Here is a 22,826-nt window from a genome sequence, read left to right as displayed (position 1 = left end):
TGGGAGGGAGAATGGATGATCACAGAGAAGGTTACAGCTGACTGACTGGAACAGTGGATAGGAGCACTGCAGACTGCAATATTTTGTTGTTGCTCCCACTTGTTCCCTCTAACAGTGAACTCAGTTGGTGAGTACCGACAGCAGTCTTTCTGTCATAGTCCTGACAAAAAACTCTTCTATGAAGCTGCTATCTGCATTTCCCATTGGCACCGTTAGAGGCTTTCCTTGCAATGCAAACAGCAGCTCCAGGGAGAAGATTTTTGTTGGGAGAGAAAAGAGTTAAAACTCCCCCCCACCACCACCACGGTCCCAAGGCTAGTAAGAATTCCCTGCAGCTACCATGTTCCAGGGCCAGCCCAAGACATTTTTCTTTTTGAGGTGAAGGATGAGATGGTGTCTCCTCCCATTCCATGTGTTGACTCTTTCTTCGAAACTGGCAGTGCGACAGGCCCCTGCATCACACCTGAAGGCAGCAGGCTAGTTTAGGGGACTAAAATCTCCCTACTGTTGCTCCCGCCTCTCAGCATCCACTGCCCAAGGCAACTATCTCACTCTGCCTAATGGTAGGGCTGGCCCTGCTATGTACATAATGTAAAACCTGCACACTTATTGCATTCATATAATAAACATCATGTCTAGTTTAAGCCTCAGCCAGCCTTCTCCAACCTGTTCTGGACTACAATTTCAAGCATTCCTGATCATTGGCCATGATAGCTGGGGTTGATGGGAACTGAAATCCAAAACATTTGGATTTGGTCGTGGAATGACCTGCCTGTTGAAATACATCTGATAACCTCTTTGTATGTTTTTACGCGGGAATTGAAGACGCTATTATTCTGGCAGACCTTCCCTTTTAAGAATTCTCATGGCTTTTCGCTGATCGTTGCGTACTGTTTTTATGCTGTGTTGTTTTTATTGTTGATTTTCTTGTTTAATTTGTTTTTAACTTTGTTTGCTGCCTAGAGTATTTTGTATATAGGCGGGATATAAATTGAATGAATGAATGAATGAATAAATAAATAAATCTGGAGGGCGCCAGGTTTGGGAAGCCTGCCTTAACCCATTCCTCTTTGTCCAGAGCATGGTTCTGTCCAATCTGAAATAAATCAGTTCTGATTATGTGCCCAGCTTCTCATTCTCCATGCAGCAGTGACAATAAGGATGAAATCTTAGGTGTGTTTAGACAGAAAAAAGTCCTACAACTCCCAGCATTCCCTTGGAGTGCTGCGAATTGTAAGACTTTTTTCTGTCTAAACACATACAGGATTGCGCCCTGAGTTAAGTCACGGGGTGATGTGTGCTTCCTTCCCCCCACCTCTTTTTGCTCTTTTTTTCAAGATATTTTTACAACAAGGCATTGTCTAGTGCGCACGTTTATGTCCGTTTTGGAATACTTCAAGGGAACCAGAAAACCATGATGCCCAAAGCCTTGCGACTCCTTGAGGTAAGTTTGTTGTTGTTGTTGTTGTTGTTGTACTGCCCAACAGCCAAGGCTCTCTGGCCAGTTCACAACATATACATGGATCAGGTCTGCTCCAGTTCCCAGTGGAGCTTCTGAGATTTAGATCTGGCTCAGGGTTTACCGTGACAGTTATTCAGTGTCAGCATTTCCATTTTAAACTACTATTATCGGGGGGCGTAAGGAAAGAAAAACGCTCTTTGGACTGAAATTTAGCAGACTGTACCTCATCCAGAGAGCAGTTTCAGCTTGGCTCAGACAGCCAAGCCACATCAGTAGAGGCCTTGTTGATTTTCCATCAACGATCATAAGCTGTTCCTTAGTAGAACCGTTACTTAAAACACACGCACACATGTTACTTAAAACACATGCACAAATACAGCAATTTATCAAAAAGGTGAGGGGCCTGACTTAAGGCAAGTTTGGAACCCCTAGACATGGATCTTCTGTCTATAGGTATTACAGTTATTAGAGACCAATAAATGCATACTTTACTTTTTAAAAACTTGGGTCCAAAAAGTGCCCGTTCAGATCTCAGAATTGTCACCAGGTGCTGTCAATGTAGTGATGGCCACCAATTTGGATGGCTTTAAAAGGGGGTTAGACAAATTCCTAGAGGAGAAGGCTATCGATGGCTGCTAGTCCTGATGCCTATGTGCTACCTCCAGTACCAGAGCCCGTAAGCCTATGTACACCAGTTGCTGGGGAACATGGGTGGGAGGGTGCTGTTGCGCTCATGCCCTGTTTGTGGGCTTCCCGTGAGCAGCTGCTTGGCCGCTGTGTGAACAGAATGCTGAACTAGATGGACCTTGGTCTGATCCAGCAGGGCTCTTCTTATGTAATGGTGAATGGCTCAGGTGTGTATTTAAGTTATCGGGTTTCCCTGTCGAGAACAAGGAAAGGGGTGGGGGGGTTGATCCTTTACTGATTGCCACTTCTGGGTGTATTGCCTGAAAACATGCCCAGTCAAAATGCATGTTGTTGTTGTTGTTGTTGTTGTTATTAAATATGTTTCTATACCGCCCTATAGCAGAAGCTCTCTGAGCAGTTTACAAAGGTTAAACCATTACAAGTACAATATGCAAAGTTTGAAATATAAAAACACGCAGACAGTATACACAAAGACAACATATATCTAAAAACAACTTTGAGCAATCAACCTAACCATAGAACAAATCCAGGATCAATTAAAAGTCATCACATGCTGACAAATGCCTGGGAAAAGAGAAAAGTCTTGACCTGGCACTGAAGAGATAACAATGTTGGAGCCATGTGCTCTGGAGCCTTACCACTAAAAACAAGTTCTGGAGCTGAGCCAGAATTATTAAAAGTGCCTAGAATTGTTTACAGGGAGATTGTGTTGGATCCATTCCTTAATCCTAGCCAGGATTCTAGATGATCCTTAAAAGTGCTGCCCTTTGCCTTACTAGTCCACTGTAAGCTCTAGAATGGAATGTTGTTGTTCAGTTGTTCAGTCGTGTCCGACTCTTCGTGACCTCATGGACCATAGCACGCCAGGCCTTCCTGTCCTGCGCTCTCTCCCGGAGTGTGCTCAAGTTCATATTCATTGCATCCGTGATGCTATCTAGCCATCTCATCCTCTGCCGTCCCCTTCTCCTTTTGCCTTCAATCTTTCCCAGCATCAGGGGCTTTTCCAGAGAGTTTTCTCTTCGCATTAGGTGGCCAAAATATTTCAGCTTCAGCTTCAGTATCTGTCCTTCCAATGAGCAGTCAGGGTTGATTTCCTTTACGATTGACTGATTTGACCTCCTTGCAGTCCAGGGGACTCGTACGAGTCTTCTCCAGCACCACAGTTCGAAAGCATCAATTCTTCGGCGCTCAGCCTTCCTTATAGTCCAGCTCTCACAGCCATACATTACTACTGGGAAAACCATAGCTTTGATTAGATGGTCCTTTGTCGGCAAGGTGATGTCTCTGCTTCTTACTGTGCTGTCTACTTTGCCATAGCTTTCCTCCCAAGGAGCAAGTGTCTTTTAATGTCATGGCTACAGTCACCGTCTGCGGTGATCTTGGAGCCCAAGAAAATAAAATCTGTCACTGCTTCCATTTCTTCCCCTTCTATATGCCAGGAAGTGATGGGGCCAGATGCCATGATCTTAGTTTTTTTTTAATGTTGAGTTTCAAACCAGCTTTTGCACTCTCCACTTTCACCCTCAACAAGAGGCTCTTTAGATCCTCTTCACTTTCTGCCATTAGGGTGGTATTGTCTGCATATCTGAGGTTGTTGATAATTCTCCCGGCAATCTTAATTCCGACCTGTGATTCATCCAGCCCAGCGTTTCTCATGATGTACTCTGCATATAAGTTAAATAAGCAGGGCGACAATATGCAGCTTTGTCGTACTCCTTTCCCAATTTTGAGCCAATCGGTTGTTCCATGTCCTGTTCTTACTGTTGCTTCTTGACCCTCATACAGGTTTCTCAGGAGACAGGTAAGGTGGTCTGGTACTCCCATCCCTTTCAGAATTTGCCACAGTTTGTTGTGATCCACACAATCAAAGGCTTTAGTGTAGTCAATGAAGCAGAAATAGATGTTTTTCTGGAATTCCCTTGCTTTCTCCATGATCCAGCGAATGTTGGCGATTTGATCTCTAGTTCCTCTGCCTCTTCGAAACCCAGCTTGTACTTCTGGTATTTCTCGGTTCACATACTGCTGAAGCCTAGCTTGTAGGATTTTGAGCATAACCTTTCTGGCATGTGAAATGAGCGCAATTGTATGGTAGTTTGAACACTCTTTGGCATTGCCCTTCTTTGGAATTGGAATGTAAACTGACCTTTTCCAGTCTTGTGGCCACTGTTGAGTGTTCCAAATGTGTTGGCATATTGAATGCAGCACTTTAACAGCATCATCTTTTAGGATTTTAAATAGCTCAGCTGGAATACTGTCATCTCCGCTAGCTTTGTTGTTAGTAATGCTTCCTAAGGCCCACTTGTCTTCACTGTCTAGGATGTCTGGCTCAAGTTCAGTGACTGCACTATCATGGCTCTCAGGGACATTCAGATCTTTCCTGTATAGTTCTTCTATGTATTGTTTCCACCTCTTCTTAATCTCATCTGCTTCTGTTAGGTCCCTGCCTTCTTTGTTCTTTATCATGCCCGTCTTTGCACAAAACGTTCCCTTGAGATCTCCGATTTTCTTGACGAGATCTCTAGTCTTTCCCATTCTACTGTTTTCCTCGATTTCTTTGCATTGTTCATTTAAGAAGGCCTTCTTGTCTCTCCTTGCTATTCTCTGGAACTCTGCATTCAGTTGGATATATCTTCCCCTTTCTCCCTTGCTTTTCACTTCCCTTCTTTCCTCAGCTACTTGTAAAGCCTCATCAGACAGCCACTTGGCTTTCTTGCATTTCTTTTTCTTTGGGATGGATTTCGTTGCTGCCTCCTGAACAATGTTACGGACCTCTGTACATAGTTCCTCAGGCACTCTATCAGGTCTAATCCCTTAAATCTATTTGTCACTTCCACTGTATATTCATAAGGGATATGATTTAGGTCACACCTGAATGGTTTAGTGGTTTTCCCTACATTCTTCAATTTAAGCTGAAATTTTGCAAGAAGCAGCTCATGATCTGAGCCATAGTCAGCTCCAGATCTTGTTTTTAGTGACTGTATAGAGCTTCTCCATCTTTGGCTGTAAAATACATAATCAATCTGATTTCGATATTGACCATCTGGTGATGTCCATGTGTAGAGTCGCCTCTTGTGCTGTTGGAAAAGAGTGTTTGCTATGATCAGCTTGTTCTCTTGGCAAAACTCTATTAGCCTTGGTCCTGCAGTGATCCATGAAGGGGAGAATGGAATAGCCTGCAATTAATAATGGCCTCCTGGAATCCTGGCTTGGATCAAGGAATGGAGTCATCATTTCCAAGGATCTTGATCCGTGCTCTTCAAAAACCCCAAACCAACAACTTAATCTCATTCATATAAATGGTTCTACTTGGAAGCTAGTGGTTTTCATATTTTATCCTAACAGCCCATTCCACAAATCACTTAATCATCGGTGACTTGGATTTAAGCCAATGTAGTCATGACTTCCAGTGAATCCCTCCCTTGAGTGGATGAGAGTGCAGAGTCTTTGAACTGCTCCCAGCTCTCGTAGTTTCTGGGAACTTGGCTTGAAATATTTCCTATTACTTGGTCAGGCGCCAATATATTTTCCAGGGAAGGAAAATGTTGGTGTTCTTTAGTATTTTTATTCGTCAGGGCCGTTAGAAACTAGAAGTGTCCTGCATAGTTGCCAGGATCTATAATACGGTAAATATCTCCCAACTATTTTGGCCCACTTTCTCAGAATTTTAGTCCCACAAACTAGGTCAACGCATGAAAGGTGTTTTTGAGTGGCCTGATTTTGAATGATGAATCAAGGAAGCAAGGCACACTTTAGAACTAGTGATGGGTGTCATTGCAATGGTGCAAAATAGCTTGTGCTGATGTAGCATCATGTAGAATTATGTGCAAGTAATCCAGTGGATCAAATCCATGCTGCTGTGTTCCTTTATGCTTTAAAACACCATGTTGATATCCCATGAATGCTTGTAAGAGAGACTTTAGCAAGGGCCGTTGAAGTGTGAGGTATACATTTTAGAAATAAATTAAAAAATGGGATTTTATTTCTGTTTTATTAAGGTTTTCTCACATGCAGGGCTGCACCGATTTAGTGCGCAAACCTATAGCCACTGGGAAGGCATGCCAAGGGCCATAGGTTATTGTGGGCCTCTGTCTCTGCAAGCAGAGAGGAAGTCTGTTATATGGAGGAGGAGATCCGATGTCAGGAGCTTCCATGTTTGGATGGCAGAAAGCTCTGGTGCCATTACTCCCCCACTGTTGGGGTTCTTACGGCAGTAGGAGCTGAAAGGGAATATGCTGGGGGAGGTTTGGGGGGGACCTTGCATCTGCTGGATCTAAAGCCAACCCACTCCCCAGATATGCCTGCGACAAGTTGGAAAACCTACAACAGCCCTCGTGCAGTTCTTTCCCCTCTCAATGGAAGCAATCAGAGGGGAAACAAAAAGAAAAGTTGCCCATAGCCAATAAAAAGGCAAATAAGTTTTTAAAAAGCCCCCCGCCTCACTTACTGCCCTGGCTTACACAAGCCTGACAGGACTTTGGATGCGGCCGTTCTTTTGCCAAGGATTTTCCCACCCCTGTAGGTTTGCTTTACCCGCTGTCATTTTGCTGTCTGAGGGCCCAACTGAAGTCATAGATCATAGAATCACAGGGTTGGAAGGGGCCTACAGGACCACGAGTCCAACCCCCTGCTCCATGCAGGAAGCCTGATTCCCAGGCAGTCTCCCATCCAAGTACTAACCAGGGCTAACCCTGCTTAGCTTCCAAGATCAGAAGAGCTCAAGCGCATCCAGCCCTTTGTCCCATCAGCTTATCTGTAATCGGATCCCCCATTGTTTAAAAAAGTTTAATAGCAGCTGCGGTGTATGTGTACAAATCTGACTGGGACCGTAGTGGTGGGGGAATAAAAAGGTTCTATATATTATTCTTATTCTTATTCCTGTTATTTCACTTGAAATAACAGCTTCTGTTTAAAAATTGAGGTACACCACAGGCTTACAATCTAAGAACCCTCCTCCCTCAAAGCTGCTATTTGCCCTTGCAGCAAGCTCAGAGGTAGGAAAGCAATCCAGTCCTACAGCACCATAGTCCCAATTGGATTCCCCCCACGACTTGCAAATTGCCAAAAAAAGAGGACACGCATCACCCCCCAAAGGACACCTGTTTGCAAATAATTTGCATATGCTAACTTATATGTGTAGATGCAAATTTAGAAATAGCTATTATAATTTAAATAGAAATATGGTACACTCATCATAGTGTGGAAGGCAATGGGCTGGTTCGCACGGTCAAACACGCCTCTGAGCCAGGTGCCATTTCCTTAACTGCTTGGGCATGGCGTGTCATGTGTTCTGAACCTGGGCAGCATGGCTTGTCTTGAGGGGGGGGGGAAACCTCCAAATAATCCTACAGCAGCCCGTGGGGTATTTGAGGGTTGATTCTCCCCCAAACCATGCGGCCCAGATTCAGACAACACATCAAGCTGCAGCCTGCACCCAGGTGGGTAATTAGAGAAACAGCACCCAGCACATGCTGGGAATGAAAACAAGCCACCGTGGCTTGTTACGATTGTGTGAACTGGGTCACTGGCCCTGTTCACACATAACATGAAGCCACAATGGTTAGGGAATTTCCGCTTACCACTATGGCTTTGGGTGTCTCGTAGGGGGAGAAAACCACTTTCCTCATGGTTAGTAAGCCACCCCGACTAACCACCCCCCTGCAACAGAGCTAAGGGCCCCTGGGGTGGCTTGCTGTGTTGTCTGGCGGGCTTCCCAACGGTTGGAACGGCCTCCAGAGGACTTCTGGGCCGTGAACATAGAGTCCACCGCTTACTTCCGGCAATGCTCCAGCCTCTACAGACTTTTTCTATGGTTACTAGAGCATCAGAATGCTGGAGTGGCTGGCCTGAGGACCGCTGGGATCACCCGCGGCAGTGGGAGGATGGTTAAGGGAACTACGGAGGGGGGTGGTTTCCAGTCTTGTGACTGGCGCACACGTCATGGTTGCGCTACCCCCCCACTGTAGTTTCCCTAACCACCACCACCATCACCCGTGCGTGTCTGAGCAGGCCCACGGTGTGCCTTGCTTGGTCTGCTGACCAGGTGCTAACTCTGGCTGGGCAAAGTCAAGGCCCGGATCGTCCTTCTGACATTTCTTTCTCTTTATATGGGACTTCGGGGCGGTCTAGGCGCTTTGTAAACGAAACGAATAAAACTGTCTCTGTGCCTGCACTGGATCTGATGCTTTTATGTGGTATAATTTCTTTGCTTTGGTCTTTGTCATCAGATGGAGGATGGCGTTGCCCAGCTTCATTTTAACAGCAAATGGGCTGCCAGTGAAATAGGCTATCATGATCTCCAAGAGCTCAATGGCGCAAGACTTTACATTGTCGCTTCAGTGCTGGAAATGAGCGGTAATTCTCTCCGCCTCTCCCTCACACACAACCTGTTTAAAAGCACTTATGGATTCCCAAATAACGGTCAGGTACTCCTTCTTCCTCAGCCTTGGCAAGACTAAACCCTGGCAGCGATAGGGAGGTGAAGCAGCAGGCCTGAATGAGGGAAGGTGGTTGTAACGTTTCCAGGAAGCTGAAATGTAAAAAATAAAAAATCAGGCTGTGGGCAAACTGGGAGGGTGGGTGGCCTGGCAGAACAAGCTAAGGATCAGGCAGGTGGCATCATGTTTAGTAGTCCTCCCCCTTCGCAATCAACAAAACAGAGACTTGTAGTTCAAGCTGTCACGGCTTCATTATGCTAAAGGCAAGCCTTTCCACAATGCACATTCAAGGAAGCTCTCAAACTGCCCCAGGCTGTAAACGATTATTCTAAGATCTGTATTAGGGAAGACAATCCACAGGGTAGTGAAGTTGCTGACAGTTTGCTTGTGGTCAGACTTTCCTCCCAGTGACGCCCCTCCTGTAGGGCGGCTCATTTCTACGTTGGCTTCTAAGAGTGGTTATCCTTGTGGAGTGTCATAGCCCCGTCCCAAACCCTGCCCGCTTCGACTTGCGATGGGCTCTGGCATCTCACGTCGTGCCCCTCTTCCTCCTCCTGGGAAACTTGGGTTCTCTTGGTGGAGGGGAGAGGCAGCAACTCAGCCTGGGCTGAGCACCTGCTTTTCCTGCAGAAGTTCCCAGGTTCGATCCCCAGCATCTCCAGGTAGGGCCGGAAAAACGAAAAACTCCTTCCTGAAACCCCGAAGAGTCCCTGCCAAGTTCACATTTCACCGTAAGGAATGCCTTCTCTCCTAGCAAGCTGCCTGTGCTGTTAGGTCATTTGCCAAGGTCCTTCTCTGAATGCCCCCACCCACCTGAAATTAAACAGGTGGCAATGAGAGAAAGAGCCTTTTCAGTGGTGGTGCCTCAGCTACGGAACACCCTCCCCAAGGAGGCCCGCCTGACATCCACATTACTTACTTTTAGTCACCGGGGGAAAAGCCTTTTCTGTTCACCCAGGCTTTTTACCTTGCCAGATGTAAGTTCTCTGCCATGATGGCTGGGAATTATGAGAGTTGTAGTCTGACACATCTGGAGGGCACCAGATTGGGGAAGGCACTGACGGTGCAGGAGGAAACACACCAAAGACTGGCTGCTGGAGGCTCAGATTCAAGATGACCTTCCTCCCACCCAGTGATCGAGGCAGACTCCTTCCGTGGGGGCCCTTGGAGCCTCTGTCCAAGGAGTTTGGGAGCTGAGACATGAAGCCATTTTGTGAAAGCTCTTCTCACAAGAAACCCTTTGATTTTGTCAGGTGGCCACAGCGAAGAGAGCGAATTGTCAACCATCTTGTACGTCGTGACTCCTTACAAACTGAACTTGGTCGCCACTCCTCTCTTTGTGAAGCCTGGACTTCCCTATTTTATTAAGGTTGGTTGACGTAACCAAGGCAAATGCAGACTCGGTGATATTGGTGTAGAATAATTGTAATCATGCTAATAATAATAATGACGAAGTTACCAGCTCCCCACTTCTCCAAGCAATGGGAGGGCAGGGGCGGGGGCGGAGGGAGCACTGCTTACCGGAACTGGGTTTCCTTGGGAAGAAAGAAATGACTGGATACTTAAAGTATTCCTGTAATATCGTGTTTATTTATGGATATACCTCTTGAGCACAGGTGGAGACACAGCTTAACTCCTACAAACAGCCAATTCTGCGGCTGCGCGTGTCATTGTTTGTTCTGCTTCAACCACCTCCGTGCTTTTGCTGCTTTTTTTCTTTTTTGTGACCTGTGATCTAAGCAGATACAAGAAACGTTGTAAGGAACTAATAATTACTTGGCATGAACCTATTGTGTTGCCCTCTGCTACTTGGTTTGAACTTAATGTGTTGCCCTCAGGGGGCAATTTTGGGGCCCTCCAAGGAGTTGGGGCAAGGAGTGGGCCCCTGGGGGTGATGTCTCTCTCCACCCCCCACCCCCAGACCCTCTTACTGGAGCAGAGGAGAAACAGAAATAGGAAGTCTTGGAGAAAGCTCTGGTGGGGGCAGGCGGAGTGCCGGGACAGTGTCCAGGGCTTTCCGTCCTTCCTTTTCGCCCCCTTCCCCTTGGGAATGGCCTTGGAGGCGCCTGGTGCTGCAAAGCCATGCCTGTGCTTAACCTCTTCTGAACTCAGATCCCTATCTTGGAATCATGAACTTGGCAATATAAAATGAGGAGAAGAAGGGTTTGCGTTGCTGCTGCATGTTGCTGTCTGGCCGAGAAGGCTGTGATGGAAGGGGCGGGGTTCGAGCTGATGACCAGTCCCCCGCCCCAGAAAGCACTCAGATGGTGCAAATACCGATCATTCTTCCTCTCCTGTTTTGTGCCAGTGTTTCCCCGGGTTGCCTCTCCTTTGGCAGCCTTCTCCTCGTCCCCCGGCTGCTGTTTCTTCCTGGATTAGTCACTAGGGTAGCCACTGACATATTGCCAGAGAAAGAGGCAATGCATCACCCAGAGAAAGAGGACAAAGGTCTGCATGAAATGGGCATGCGCTAATTCATAGCACTAGATGCAAATTTAGAAAGAATGACTGCAATTTTAATTGAAATACAATGTAGGGAAGATTGTGACTGGGTGAGCTGTGTGCCTGCAGCTCAGTCAGCTGCCGAGGTGGTGCTAACTGTGGATAGAAACTCCCCGGCCCCGGGTTCTTCCTTCTTAGGCACCTTTATCTTTAAACTGGACTTGGACCGGACAGCCCTTCAAACAGAGGATGTTTTCAACTAAAGCACTGTCCTCTGAAAGCTTTACAAATAGAGGACTGCCCTCTGTAAAGTGGGACACATGGCCACCCTGTTAGCCACATGGGTTTATTTTATATATTTTATATTTAAATTTATATCCCACCCTTCTGGTGGCTACATGCCATTTAGGGTGGCTCACAACAATTAAAACCAACCATAGGTATTTTTAAAAAGTTAAAACCATAGGTATTTTTAAAATATAGGTATTTTTAAATACATAGGTATTTTTAAAATACCAACCATAGGTATTTTTAAAAAGTTAAAAAAAACGATGGAATAAAAACAGAGATGAGTGCCGGAGATAAAAACAGAGGCATCCGATAAAAACTTGTCTATCTGATAAAAGAAATGCCTGCCTAAACGAGAAGGTTTTTTACCCCATGGTGAATCCAGTGGAGGCTGGTGGCTCTGAACCCAGTGGGGTGGTAAATCTCCTCCAGGTTTCAGTCAGCTTCGCACCTTAGATAGCTCCTTTAGAGTTCTGACTGATTCTGACTGGAACCCGGAGTGAGTTCACTGCCCCACTGACATCAGAGCCCCCAGCCTTCACTGGGTGAAACGCCATAAAAGAGGGGATTGATCCCCCTCAGTCATGAATCACACAGTGAATGGAATGACATAATAGTGTCACACGGCCAATCTGATTTGGCTGTGGGATAACCTCACTGTCCGCAAATGAGGGCAACTGAAAGCAAAGGCAATGTAAATAAGTAAACAAACTTTTTCACTCAGAGTGCCAAAAAATTACCAAAGAGTGGAGGGTTTTCTTTGTCAGTTTTCCTGACATGGCTGATAATCATAGAATCATAGAATGGTAGGGTTGGAAGGGGCCTACAAGACCATCGAGTCTAACCCCCTTTAATGTTCTCAAAGCATGTGGGGTAGTTTTGGATCAGTTTTAGAAATCAGTGTAAGCAAAACTGTAAACCACTTGGGAATACGTACCCAGCCCTACTGTGTTCATGACAACCATCAGTTGCCTCTAGCTCCTGATAATAAAGAATGCAGATATTTCGTACTAGTATGGTAGTTTAAAGGATAGTAATATGACAATAAGCTGAATTATTTTTGTACAAACAGGTGCAGGTGAAAGACACAGTGGATGCGCCTGTTGGAAATCTACCAGTAGCATTCACTGCTGCTGCCTTAAACGAGGAACTACAGAAGACCACGTTAGTTGAAGAAGGCTCAGAATCCGGGATAAGACAAACAAGCCAATTTGATGGAATGACTTTATTTGTGGTTAATATTCCTATTGGCACCAAAATACTGGAGTTTCGGGTGAGTTAAATTCCTTGGTGTTTCAGTTCTTGTACAGTGTGTACTTTGAGATTTGTATACTTTGGCCAGTGTGCAATGCAGTTGGGAAAGGTGTTTTTTTTTAAACACTTGGACTAGTGAACTTAAAAGCTGTTTCTTTAAAAAATTTTTTTAGAAAAAACAGAAAAAATACTATTAGAAAGTATGCTGGCTGCAAAAGAAGTTACTCTATGCTTTGTTTAAACTCGCTTTTCCCAACCTGGGGTCCTTCAGATGTGTTGGACTACCAGTATCATCATCCCCAGAATGATGCCAGCAGGGTTAGGGGTGATGGGAGTTGTGGTCCAACACATCTGGACACTGCTGGCTTGGGGAAGACAGGCTTAAACCATATTTTGGAACTTTGCAGCAAGAGGCATGGGAAAAACAGGGTGTGCATCATGTTAGGACTAGAGCTACAATCTTTAATGGGTGGGGAAAGCAATCCTGTGGCCCCTAGACAGCGTCTGGGGGCCACAGGATAGTTCGGATTCCTGGATCCGAGGTTGGAGACAGCGCTCCAGCCTCCGACCCAGGAGTCTGAGCTCCCCGTCCCCTCCTCCTCCTCCTCCTCACAGCTGGCACGGAATGAACTGTGTGGGCTACCTCTCCGACCTCGGAGAGGAGGGAAAGGGGGCGGTTCTGTGGGCGGGGAAGGGAGGGGACCAGGGAGGCTGGCTTACAAGGCATTCTCCAGCCTCCCCAGCCTCCCTCCCTCTCACTCCCCAGAGCCCCAGCAAGACAGGCGAAAATGCCCATCGAGCGAAAATGCAGAGCGAGAGGAGCGTGGAGGCAAAGATCGTCTCTGCGCTCCTCCCACTCTGCACAGGATGCCTGTCAGCCTTCCAGTTCACACCCTGGATAGCTCCTTTAGAGTTCTGACTGGTTCTGACTGAAACCCAGAGTGGATTCAGCTCCCCACTGACATCGGAGCCCCCAGCTTCCACCGCCTGCCACTGAGCTACCATCCTGTCCCTCAGCCCATGAACTTGCCAAAAACGTTCCTTTTGGAACTTTCGGCACAACGCTGCTTTCTAGCCAGATATGCACTGGTGTTCCAATTCCTCACGCCGATTTGTACTTTTTCATGACTATTCTTGCTTTGGGTTTCATTTTGTATGCCCTCATTTTTAGATAACAACCGCAGATACCAGGTTACCAGAAGAAAACCAGGCCAGTGAACTTTATGAGGCAAAATCATATGTTTCTCGCAGTGGAAGCTATCTGTATATTGACTGGGCGTCAAACCACAAAACGCTACTTGTGGGAGAAACTGTGCACATCAACGTATACCCGCTAAGCCACTACATCGATAAAATACATCACTACAGCTATTTGGTATGTACTGGAAATGCATAATATTTCTGTCTCCACCTTCCAGGTTTCCCCCTCCCTTTAGGAGCGGTGAAGTGGTGACCTCAGCCAGTAGATTTTGGTTGACACTAAAGAGCAGCAAAATAACAAATATCTAAATGTGTATTTTATTCTGGCTTGCTTAGATGGCACATACACTAAAATAAATAAATACATGTCAATAATACAGAGAAGATTAATAGCCTCCCGCCCCCCCCCCAAAGATGACACATAATTTGTGAAGTGTTCCGTTTAAAAACCATTGTATTCTATTTCTGCTGCAAAAGGTGAGGGCGTCGTACGGATTTGGCACAATTAGGTTTGTTCCCCGAATTCCCCTCATCCAAATTTATTTCCTGATTTTGGACTCCTGAATGTAAAGGTCTTGTTTCCAAAGTGAAGGCAATGTATTAGGGTTTCTCCTCCCTGGTTCTGTTCTGACAGCCCCAGACTTTGTGCTCCCCTGCCCTTCTCCCCTTGCATGCTCTGACTTCTTCCCTAATTTCATGATGAAATTAGTCAGGAATGAATCTGAGCGTGTGGAGATGTCTGGCAGGGCAGCTCAGATTCAGCATCAGAATGGGAACAGCAAGAACAGAGGGAGGCACCTCTGGGGAGGATGTGTGTCCATGAAAGTCTTGGCTTGGGGCATGCAGGTTCACAGTTGTCCACCTCAGGGCCAGTATCCAGAGCTAAGAATCCAGGTTCAGAACTTGATCCTGTTCTTTAGCTGGCTGGCAGTGTGGCGGCCACAGACTCAGTTTGCTCCTCTTCCTTCATCTCCGAGCTTTGGCTGTCACTTGGGGCAACCATGGCTTGGGTGTCATGAGTGATCTGAGCCAATGGGTTGAGCCATAAGAAATAATCCAATTGTATTGTGTGTTGGGCTATAATGCCGTTTTTCTTTGGTCCTCTGATGAACCACATCCGATTAGTTTTTAACCAAATTCCTTTCCTTCTTTTGTTTAGATCTTATCCAAAGGAAAAATAATAAGCTATGGGACTCAGGGGAGGATAAAAGACACCAATTATCAAGGTCTACAGTTTCAACTAACTAAGGAAATGGTTCCTTCAGCCCGCGTTCTTGTCTACTACATAGTCACAGGAGAGGGAGCTGCAGAGCTGGTTGCTGATTCAGTCTGGTTAAATATAGAACAGAAATGTGGGAACAGCCTTGGGGTGAGTAATACACAGTGTTCTTTATCTATTAATTTCTCTATCCATTAAAAAAGAATATGGGCACAGTGCAGAGAGTGCTTGACACATGCTTGAATCCCATTGAAATGAGTGGAATCATATTTGTTTGTAGTGAATCATATTTGTTTTTTCCCCTTCACCATTACAGGTTCAACTGTTGAGAGGAAGAAACCCTTATAAGCCAGGAGATGTCATTTCACTTTCCCTGCGAAGCCAGTTTGATTCCCTTGTTGCTTTGTCTTCTATGGACACGGCAATTTATGGAGTTACAGAAGCAAAGAAGAAGCCCATGGAAAAGGTTACGTTGAGTCCAAAAGGAAAACAAAACGTTATTGGCACGGTGTTCCATATTTACAGCATTCATAGTCAGACTAACAATAAATGTAGTATTTGAGTAACTTCATTTGGTCTGGCACATAAAACAGAATATAGGCAAAAGCCCTCACTCTTGCATCTAAGACAAATTTAGGCCTCTTCGCTTATGATGTCGTTGTTTCCTATACAGGTGTAGGAAACCTGTATGGCCGTCTCCAGGTTTGAATGGGTGGCAATGGGTAAAGTGCTGTCTCGTAGGCCCCTATGTAGGCTTACCTCAGGGGTGGGCAACTTCTGGGGGACACTGCCCTCCCCTAGAACCCACCAGGAACTGCACCCCACTGCTGCTGAATGTGCAGATGGATTTGCTGCCGCGGAGGCCAACGTTGTGTTATTTTTCCATTGAAACAAGGTGAGTGGGGTGCATTCGCCTTGTTTAAAGGCAGAATCGTGCTTCTGAGAAGCTTCTGGAAGCGCAATTCTGGTTGCTAATGGCGGGTGCACCCCACACACCTCGTTTCTATGCAAGATCACCACAATTTTGGGTGGTGCTGCAGCAGTTTTGGTGGCCGTGGTGGAGGCAGGGTCCACTAAAATGGGTTGGGGTGCAAGTGGCCCATGGGCCACGTGTTGCCCACCCCTGGCTTACCTGGAGGTTGCCAGAGTTCTCTGAACAACACCAGGTGTCTGGGGGCTTCTTCACACGGAGCTTTTATCCTGCTATTGAGATTGGTTACTCATGGAAGTATGTGGGTCCTTTGATGATGTTGTCAACCTTCAGGGCGTCTCCCGTGCTAAATGACCTTTATTCCATTTTTTTGAAGGTCGGAGATAATGAGCTTTCAAATTACAGCGCTTGAGTTCCCTCTGCGAAAAGAGGAAAACTAGCAATAACAGGAGCTAGACCACAGCGCCATCTAGCGGCTGTATAATGAAACATGTGGAAGACTCAGATAAGGGGGAAAAGAGGGGGGGGGAAAGCAGGGGAAGGAAGCACGCGTGAAGGGATTTCATCATGATCCTGCATTTAAAACAGAAGCAGAAAGCCCCGTTTTAAATGCGGGATTTTAGGCTGGTATAGAGATGCTCTGGGTCTACCCACCATTTTTAATTCCCACAATGCCATGATGCTGTGTTACTCCAGGGCACTGTGGGGAATCCGAATAATGGCTACATTCAGCCACCTGGTGCCACTCAGAGTACCAGGGCAGGATAATGTGTTCTAAGGAGGAACTCAAGTCCGGCTTCAGTAGTGGACCCTGCTGAGGCGCTGATGCTCAAAGATGCCAGATGCAGATGCCAGCCCTGGAAACCCACACGCTAGAGATCATGAGGTGAAGGCCCCAGGGCCAATCTGCTCCCCTGAGCAGGTCTTCTTGGCTCCCCGAGAACCCGACAAAACTCAATAAACCTTGTCTCTTCCCCCCTCCCCATGTGCTCACATGGGCCGTCGGCTCAGAAGGATGTGAGGGGAAACAAGAGGTCTTTGTGCCACTCCTGTCCCGATTTAGCCCCCCCCACTCCATGTTGTGCTGTCACTTGTGCTGTGAGCTACATAGCAACAGCCAACCTCATTTGTCGCTGCCATTTTTCACCAAACCCTGCAGTTCTGATCCTGTTGTAACTCACTCTCTGTGATAAACAGTATCCCATATAGCCCTGTTCAGGCGTTGTGCCTGAACAGGGTATAATGCACGTAAGAGGCAGGGGGTCGTGCCTGCAGGAGAGTAGGTTCTTTCTTCAGATCTTTCCACTGAACTCTGCAAGATCGGGAACAGGGAGGGTGGGGCTGGGGAGGGTGGGGGCGGAGCCAACCCGCCCAGGCCCCCTACACGTGTTGGTATACTCTGCTTAATAATGCCTGAAGAGGGCTTCAGGGTTTCTTGTTGTTGTTTCATAATAACGTATTAATATGAGACATATCCGACATAATCCTTAGCTTCAAATACAGTTGTATCGTCACAGCTTCCAACTTTTACAAATATGGAACAGTATGATAATGAGTAAAATGACAGCCTGCAAACATCTATGGGAAGGAAAGAATAATACAATGGAGAAATTTCAGTATACTTGGTCTTGATTTGTTCAGTTCTGGAGTAGCAGCGCGCCCAAAGATCTTCTGAGAATATGAACTCTTAAGATGTAGAATCTCAGACTCTCGACTTTATAAAAGTTGGAGGGCTTAAACGGGATGTACTGTATCTCACCTTAAAATTAGTTTTTTGCCCTGTCCTTTTTGCTTCCCGCCCCCCCATGCCCCCCCACAATAGGCTCTTCTGAAATTGGAAAATAGCGACCTTGGGTGTGGTGCCGGTGGAGGAGAAAACAACATAGATGTGTTCCGAATGGCTGGCCTCACCTTTCTGACCAACGCCAATGTTGATGACTCAAGAGAATCAGGTGCCTCTCTCTTACCTGTTACCCATGAAAGTGGGAAGGGGTGCCCGCCGAAAGGCAGCACCGCTACATTTCAGCCGTTGACTCAGAAGGAACAGGTGCCTTTCTCTCTCTTACCTTTCAACGAAAAGGATCAGTGATTGCCCCCAAAGTCTAGATCACCCCAAATCAGGGCTGTTGTGTTGGGACTTAATTTGTATATAGATCATAGGTACCATAAGGAGGCTGAGCTGAAACATCGCCAAGTCAATACTCTGGGGCAACTTTTGGGGATCGTATGGGGTAAAAAGGCCCCCTTGAAGCCTACACCCCCTTTTCACTTAAGCTAACTTTAGTTCATTTGGGGGGAGACTGCTCAACTTCGCAAACATAGCAGACCTGGAAGAAGTAAGTCTGCAGTGCAGTTCTGGAGTCGCCTGGTAGCCCAGGCAAGGCAAGGATCCTTCTCTATTATTGTTGTTGTTGTTCTTACTGTTATATTATTATTACTCCTATTATTAATTCTCTAAGCCTTTCTTTCAGTGGGTGATTGTTCTTTTTATTGTACGTTTCCTGTGAATTTATATGATTTTAGACTGCGTTTGCTCCTATATTTCTTAAAGTTACATTGTTTTATTGTGTTTTTATTGTTTTATCTTGTATTTTAGAGCCAAATGGGATATTATTTTATAGTAAAAGCAGTGTGTCTGTCTGTCTATCTCTGAAAGTAAGGGCGCAATCCTATGCATGTTTAGACAGAGAAAAGGCCTACACCTCTCAGCATTCCTCAGCCAGCAGCTAGCTGGGGAACGCTGGGAGTCCAGGCCTTTTCTCTGTCTAAACATGCATAGGATTGCGCCCTAAGCGAGTTATGAAATAGACAGGGGAAGGCTTTTCATTTCCCAGGCAGAATTACAGAGTCCTTTGTCTTGTCATTGTCACCACTTTGTTGTACTTTATTTGTTCCAATAGATGAGGCTTGCCATGCTGCCTTAAGATCATCACGGTCCGTCCTGAACAGTGAAATTGAAAACCTAGGTAGGTTTTTTTTGTTCAATTTTTTGTTCACTAGCAAAATTTTTGCCAATTTTTTGTTCACTAGCATTCATATGGGCAGAAAAAAAAGACAACCCAAGAGATCTGTGGGAAGTATATTAAGAGTTTGGGGTGTTCTTTTTACAGTGCAATCCTATACATGTCTACTCAGAAGTAATTTCCATAGAGTCCAATGTGATTTGCTCATAGGGAAGAAGTATATGATTGCTGCCTCAATAATTTATATGTAGGATATTTATTTATTCAATATAGATCCTGCTCATCCACCTATAGCAGGAATGGGGGAACCTCCATCAGCCCCAGCCAGTATGGCCAATGGACAGGGATAATGGGACTTGAAGTCCAATATCTAGAGGACCACAGGTTCCCCACCCCTGACCTACAGACATCTAGGGCTTTTCTACATGAGGCTTTTCACCCACCACTTTACCGAGGCTTCTGCTTCCAGATTCTTTGTGGGGTTAAGCTCAGCTCCTTTACACGTGCTTTTTTCCAGGGGTTTTCTTTCTCTGCTTTTCTCTAGGTTCCATTAGATAACCACTGGGTGGTGCTGTGGTATCGTGAAATTGTGCAAATACACTAGGGTTTTATGCCTCCATTCAGATTATACCAGACTTTCATTGTTAGACCCACCCACTGACCCCCGCTATAATGGTTGCAAAGCACAGACGAGGCTCTGGAGTATAATGGTGTCATGTAAAGCACTTGAAAACTACCGAGCTCACAATAAATCCCTCATGTAGAAAGGCTCCTAATTCACTTTGAACTCCTCCAGGTTTCCTATGAGTTTGTGCTGCTTGCTGGCTGGGAAGGTGTTTTTATTTTCCCAAGAATTGCCAGATTATCAACCTATCAAGCTACTTTATACTGAGCTAAACCATTTGGTCCATCTTGCTCAATATTCTCTACTCTGACGTGTAACGACAGAAGTCTTCCCCAGTTGTGCTGCCCAAGATCCTTTAACCAGAGATGCCAGATGGACACACACTGTTTGTTTTACCTTCCAGACACCATTTCCCCCAAACCCTTGAGTTTTGTTCATCATGGGTTCATCCTGCCACAACCAGTGTTCTCTGAGATGAGAAATATAGGGCTATGCGGGGTTAATGGAAGGGGGCATTCTTATGAGGCTCCAGGGCAAAGAAGCATCTGAAAACTGGTTCTGGGTTTGCGAGAAATGGCTACCAGTTGTTGGACAGGGGCATAAGTTGTTGTTAGATTATTAAAGCTAAGCAGGTCTTAGCCTGGCCAATGCAAAGATGGGAGTTTGCCTGGCAGCCCCATGTATATAGATTAGGGATGGCAGAGAATTCCGCCACGGATCACGGTGAGGCCGAATGCCAGTGCATTCGGCCCCCCAAAATCTGTGGCGGAACGGCCTGCCGCCCCCCCGCCCCCCCGCGGATCCCCCCCCCCAGGACGAGACTTACCTGGGGTGGACGAGACTTACCGGCAGCGGCTCCGGCGGCGGCAGCGGTGGCAGCCGGTCAGAAGACCAGCCGCTGCCACCGCCGCCATTTGCAGTTTTTTTTTATTTTTTTACAGAGATGTGATAGGCTACATAAGTTTTTACGTAGCCTAAAACGTCTGGGTAAAAAAAAAAGCATACGCAAATGGCGGTGGCTATGGCCGCTGCCATTTGCGTTCCTTAGTTTGGGCCGTCTTAGTCTACGTAAATATTTACGTAGACTAAGACGGCGAAAATAAGGGGAACGCAAATTCCACCCCCTCCCCCCGAATGACACACACCTTCTGCTGAAATATCTCTCTTAAGGTTCCCCTTATGACCTGGACCCCCTGAATAACTCTGTAAGGATCTCTTTCCTCCTTAAGATTCCCACCCTCCTTCTTTTAAACTTCCCCTTCCCAGTACGGTGGAGGTTAGGCTGTAAGACGTGGGGTGACTGACACTCTAGATACGGGTTTTAACCACAACAGTTTCCTGATAAATTAAAGCAAACAAATTGCAATTAAAGGTATTTACACAATAGAGCTGAGCGAACAGAAAATGAAAATGAACAGAAGTCATTAAAAGAAAATGAAAGTCGCAAAACGCAAGTTCCTTTACCCTACCTCTGCTTAGACTTCTCCAGGCTGCTTCTTCCTGCTCTCTCTTCACGCTCTGCTCTCACTGTTGCTCTTGCTGCTGCTCTTACTGACTCTCTTTTTATACTCTCCTCCCCCAAAACTGAAAGTACTGCTGTAAAGCTGAAGAAATGAAACTTGCCAGGGGAACTGAAACAGAAACTTAACCAGAGAAATGAAAGTACTTTTCTCAGGGATACCCCCTCCCAACAAAACCCCCCAGGCCTCTAAGCCTGACCATTTTCCCTTTTGCCTCTGTAGGCCTTAAACCTTCACAACCACCCTCCTACCACTATGATGTGCAGACCTGCTTTCGAGAGCAGTAACTAGTTCTGGGCTCATTAAAGGCAGCCTTGAAATAATTCTAGATAGGTCGTTCTGGGCTTGGTGTTCTGCAGCTTCATGCATTCATATGTAAGTTTAATAAGGGTGCAATCCTATGGCTGCTAGTCAGCGGCTAGATGGCCGTAGGATCAGTTGGTTCCCAGGAAACTACCTTGGAGCCCACGCTCTGAGGTTGGTTCCCAGGAAACTACCTAACCTCCACCCCCTCCGCACCACCTCATAGGCAGTGTGGATTGGCCCCCACTCTGTGCTCAGAAGAACAGCATGGAGTGGGGAAATGGGGGCATTCCTGGTAGTGGGATGGGGTGGTGATGTTGGAAGTGCTGGTATGACACTTCCCCTGTGTTGTCCGGCTGACCCTTCCTGCACTCCGAGGTCCCGTGGCTAGCCGGCCAAAATCGGCTGTCTAGCCGTGAAAGCAGGGCAGTGGGATCATGGAGGAGATGCGCTCCTCACCACTCCTCCCACCCTGCAGTGGATAGGCGATTGCCCCCTGGGTCAGAGCCGACCATCGATCCGCATAGGATTGCTCTCTAAATTGCCAGTAAGAGCTTCATAGCGAGCATAGTGCAGGGCTGGACTAGTCTCTTTCTGCTATTTACTTGCCTCTCCAGTGAGCCAGGACCTTAAAGCATGAAATGTTTTCCTGCCCACCTATCTAAAATAATGAAAGTTCTGGCTTTCCCCTGTCTGCTTTGTCATCCCGCTAAGGACACAATTTCCCTTCCTGGCTAATTCAACTATATCTAATGGGATGACTACTGCTGGCTCCAGCAGTCGACATGGTCAGGCGCCTGCTGAGGTCCACAACCCTGCAGGGACCCATGGCCACTTCCTAGAACTTCCAGGTGGTCCTCCCCCCGCCCCCACCTTGCTGTTGCTACTGTTCACTTGCCCCTCTCTGAGCATGCAAGCAGTGACAAGAGCGAGGGAATGGAGCAGCATCTTCCACTCAGCCTAAATTCTCCTTCTGGGCAAGGGCAAGAAAATGGGCAGCAGTAGCAGTGGTGGGTAGGAGGTGAGCCCACTCAGCAAAGGGGTCCCACCGAGGGTTTCTCCCCAAAACATGGTGCTGGTACTGATGGCTATTGCGCCCCAAGAAAAAGATAGTGAAAGTTCTTCCTGCCATTTCAGCATCCCAGTTTAAACACCCAGAAGTTCAGAAGTGCTGTAGGTCCGGAGCAGAGGCATATCCCATCATGGAGTCCTGCGCTCAGAGGCTCAAGCGCGTGAGGAGTGGCGAAAGGTGCAGACGGGCCTTTGAGAAGTGTTGTAACTTTGCAACCAAACTGCGCCAGAATGAGACACACAAAATTTTAATGCTGGCGAGACAAGGTAAGTTTACAGATGGCACTGGTTGGAATGTGTCGCTGTGTTGGGCGGGCAGCCACAATGCGGACCTCGGCCTAATTTCAAAATCCCTCTGCAAGCAAACAGTTCGCTCTGGCAAGAGCAATCGGTCCCTCTCTTGATAGCCTGCTGGGTGGCGAGGAACAGAAAAAGGAGAGGCAGAGAGAGAGAGGGAGACGGGGAC

At 46.6% G+C, this 22,826-nt stretch overlaps 1 protein-coding gene across 2 annotated transcripts in view; it reads left to right on the top strand.

The window, feature by feature from the left end:
* C5 (complement C5) overlaps positions 1-22,826 on the top strand; it is a 106,491-nt gene that overhangs the window by 24,188 nt on the left and 59,477 nt on the right. For both annotated transcript variants that reach the window (XR_014785941.1, XM_084821290.1), the window contains exons 8-17: positions 1,339-1,444; positions 8,335-8,461; positions 9,798-9,913; positions 12,347-12,547; positions 13,700-13,903; positions 14,888-15,097; positions 15,264-15,413; positions 17,701-17,830; positions 18,779-18,844; positions 22,427-22,627. Coding sequence is in view for 1 of the 2 variants with exons in the window: in XM_084821290.1 (XP_084677416.1) it covers positions 1,339-1,444; positions 8,335-8,461; positions 9,798-9,913; positions 12,347-12,547; positions 13,700-13,903; positions 14,888-15,097; positions 15,264-15,413; positions 17,701-17,830; positions 18,779-18,844; positions 22,427-22,627 (1,511 nt within the window). In the remaining variant the exon portion in view is untranslated. The remainder of the gene's footprint in view (positions 1-1,338; positions 1,445-8,334; positions 8,462-9,797; positions 9,914-12,346; positions 12,548-13,699; positions 13,904-14,887; positions 15,098-15,263; positions 15,414-17,700; positions 17,831-18,778; positions 18,845-22,426; positions 22,628-22,826) is intronic.

The sequence above is a fragment of the Heloderma suspectum genome, chromosome 14, assembly GCF_057233095.1.
Source record: "Heloderma suspectum isolate Gila_16-S chromosome 14, 16-S_ref, whole genome shotgun sequence".
NCBI classification, from domain to species: Eukaryota; Metazoa; Chordata; class Lepidosauria; order Squamata; family Helodermatidae; genus Heloderma; species Heloderma suspectum.
The sequence above is the reverse complement of the archived record's forward strand: the minus strand, read 5'-3'. Positions and strand labels throughout refer to the sequence as shown.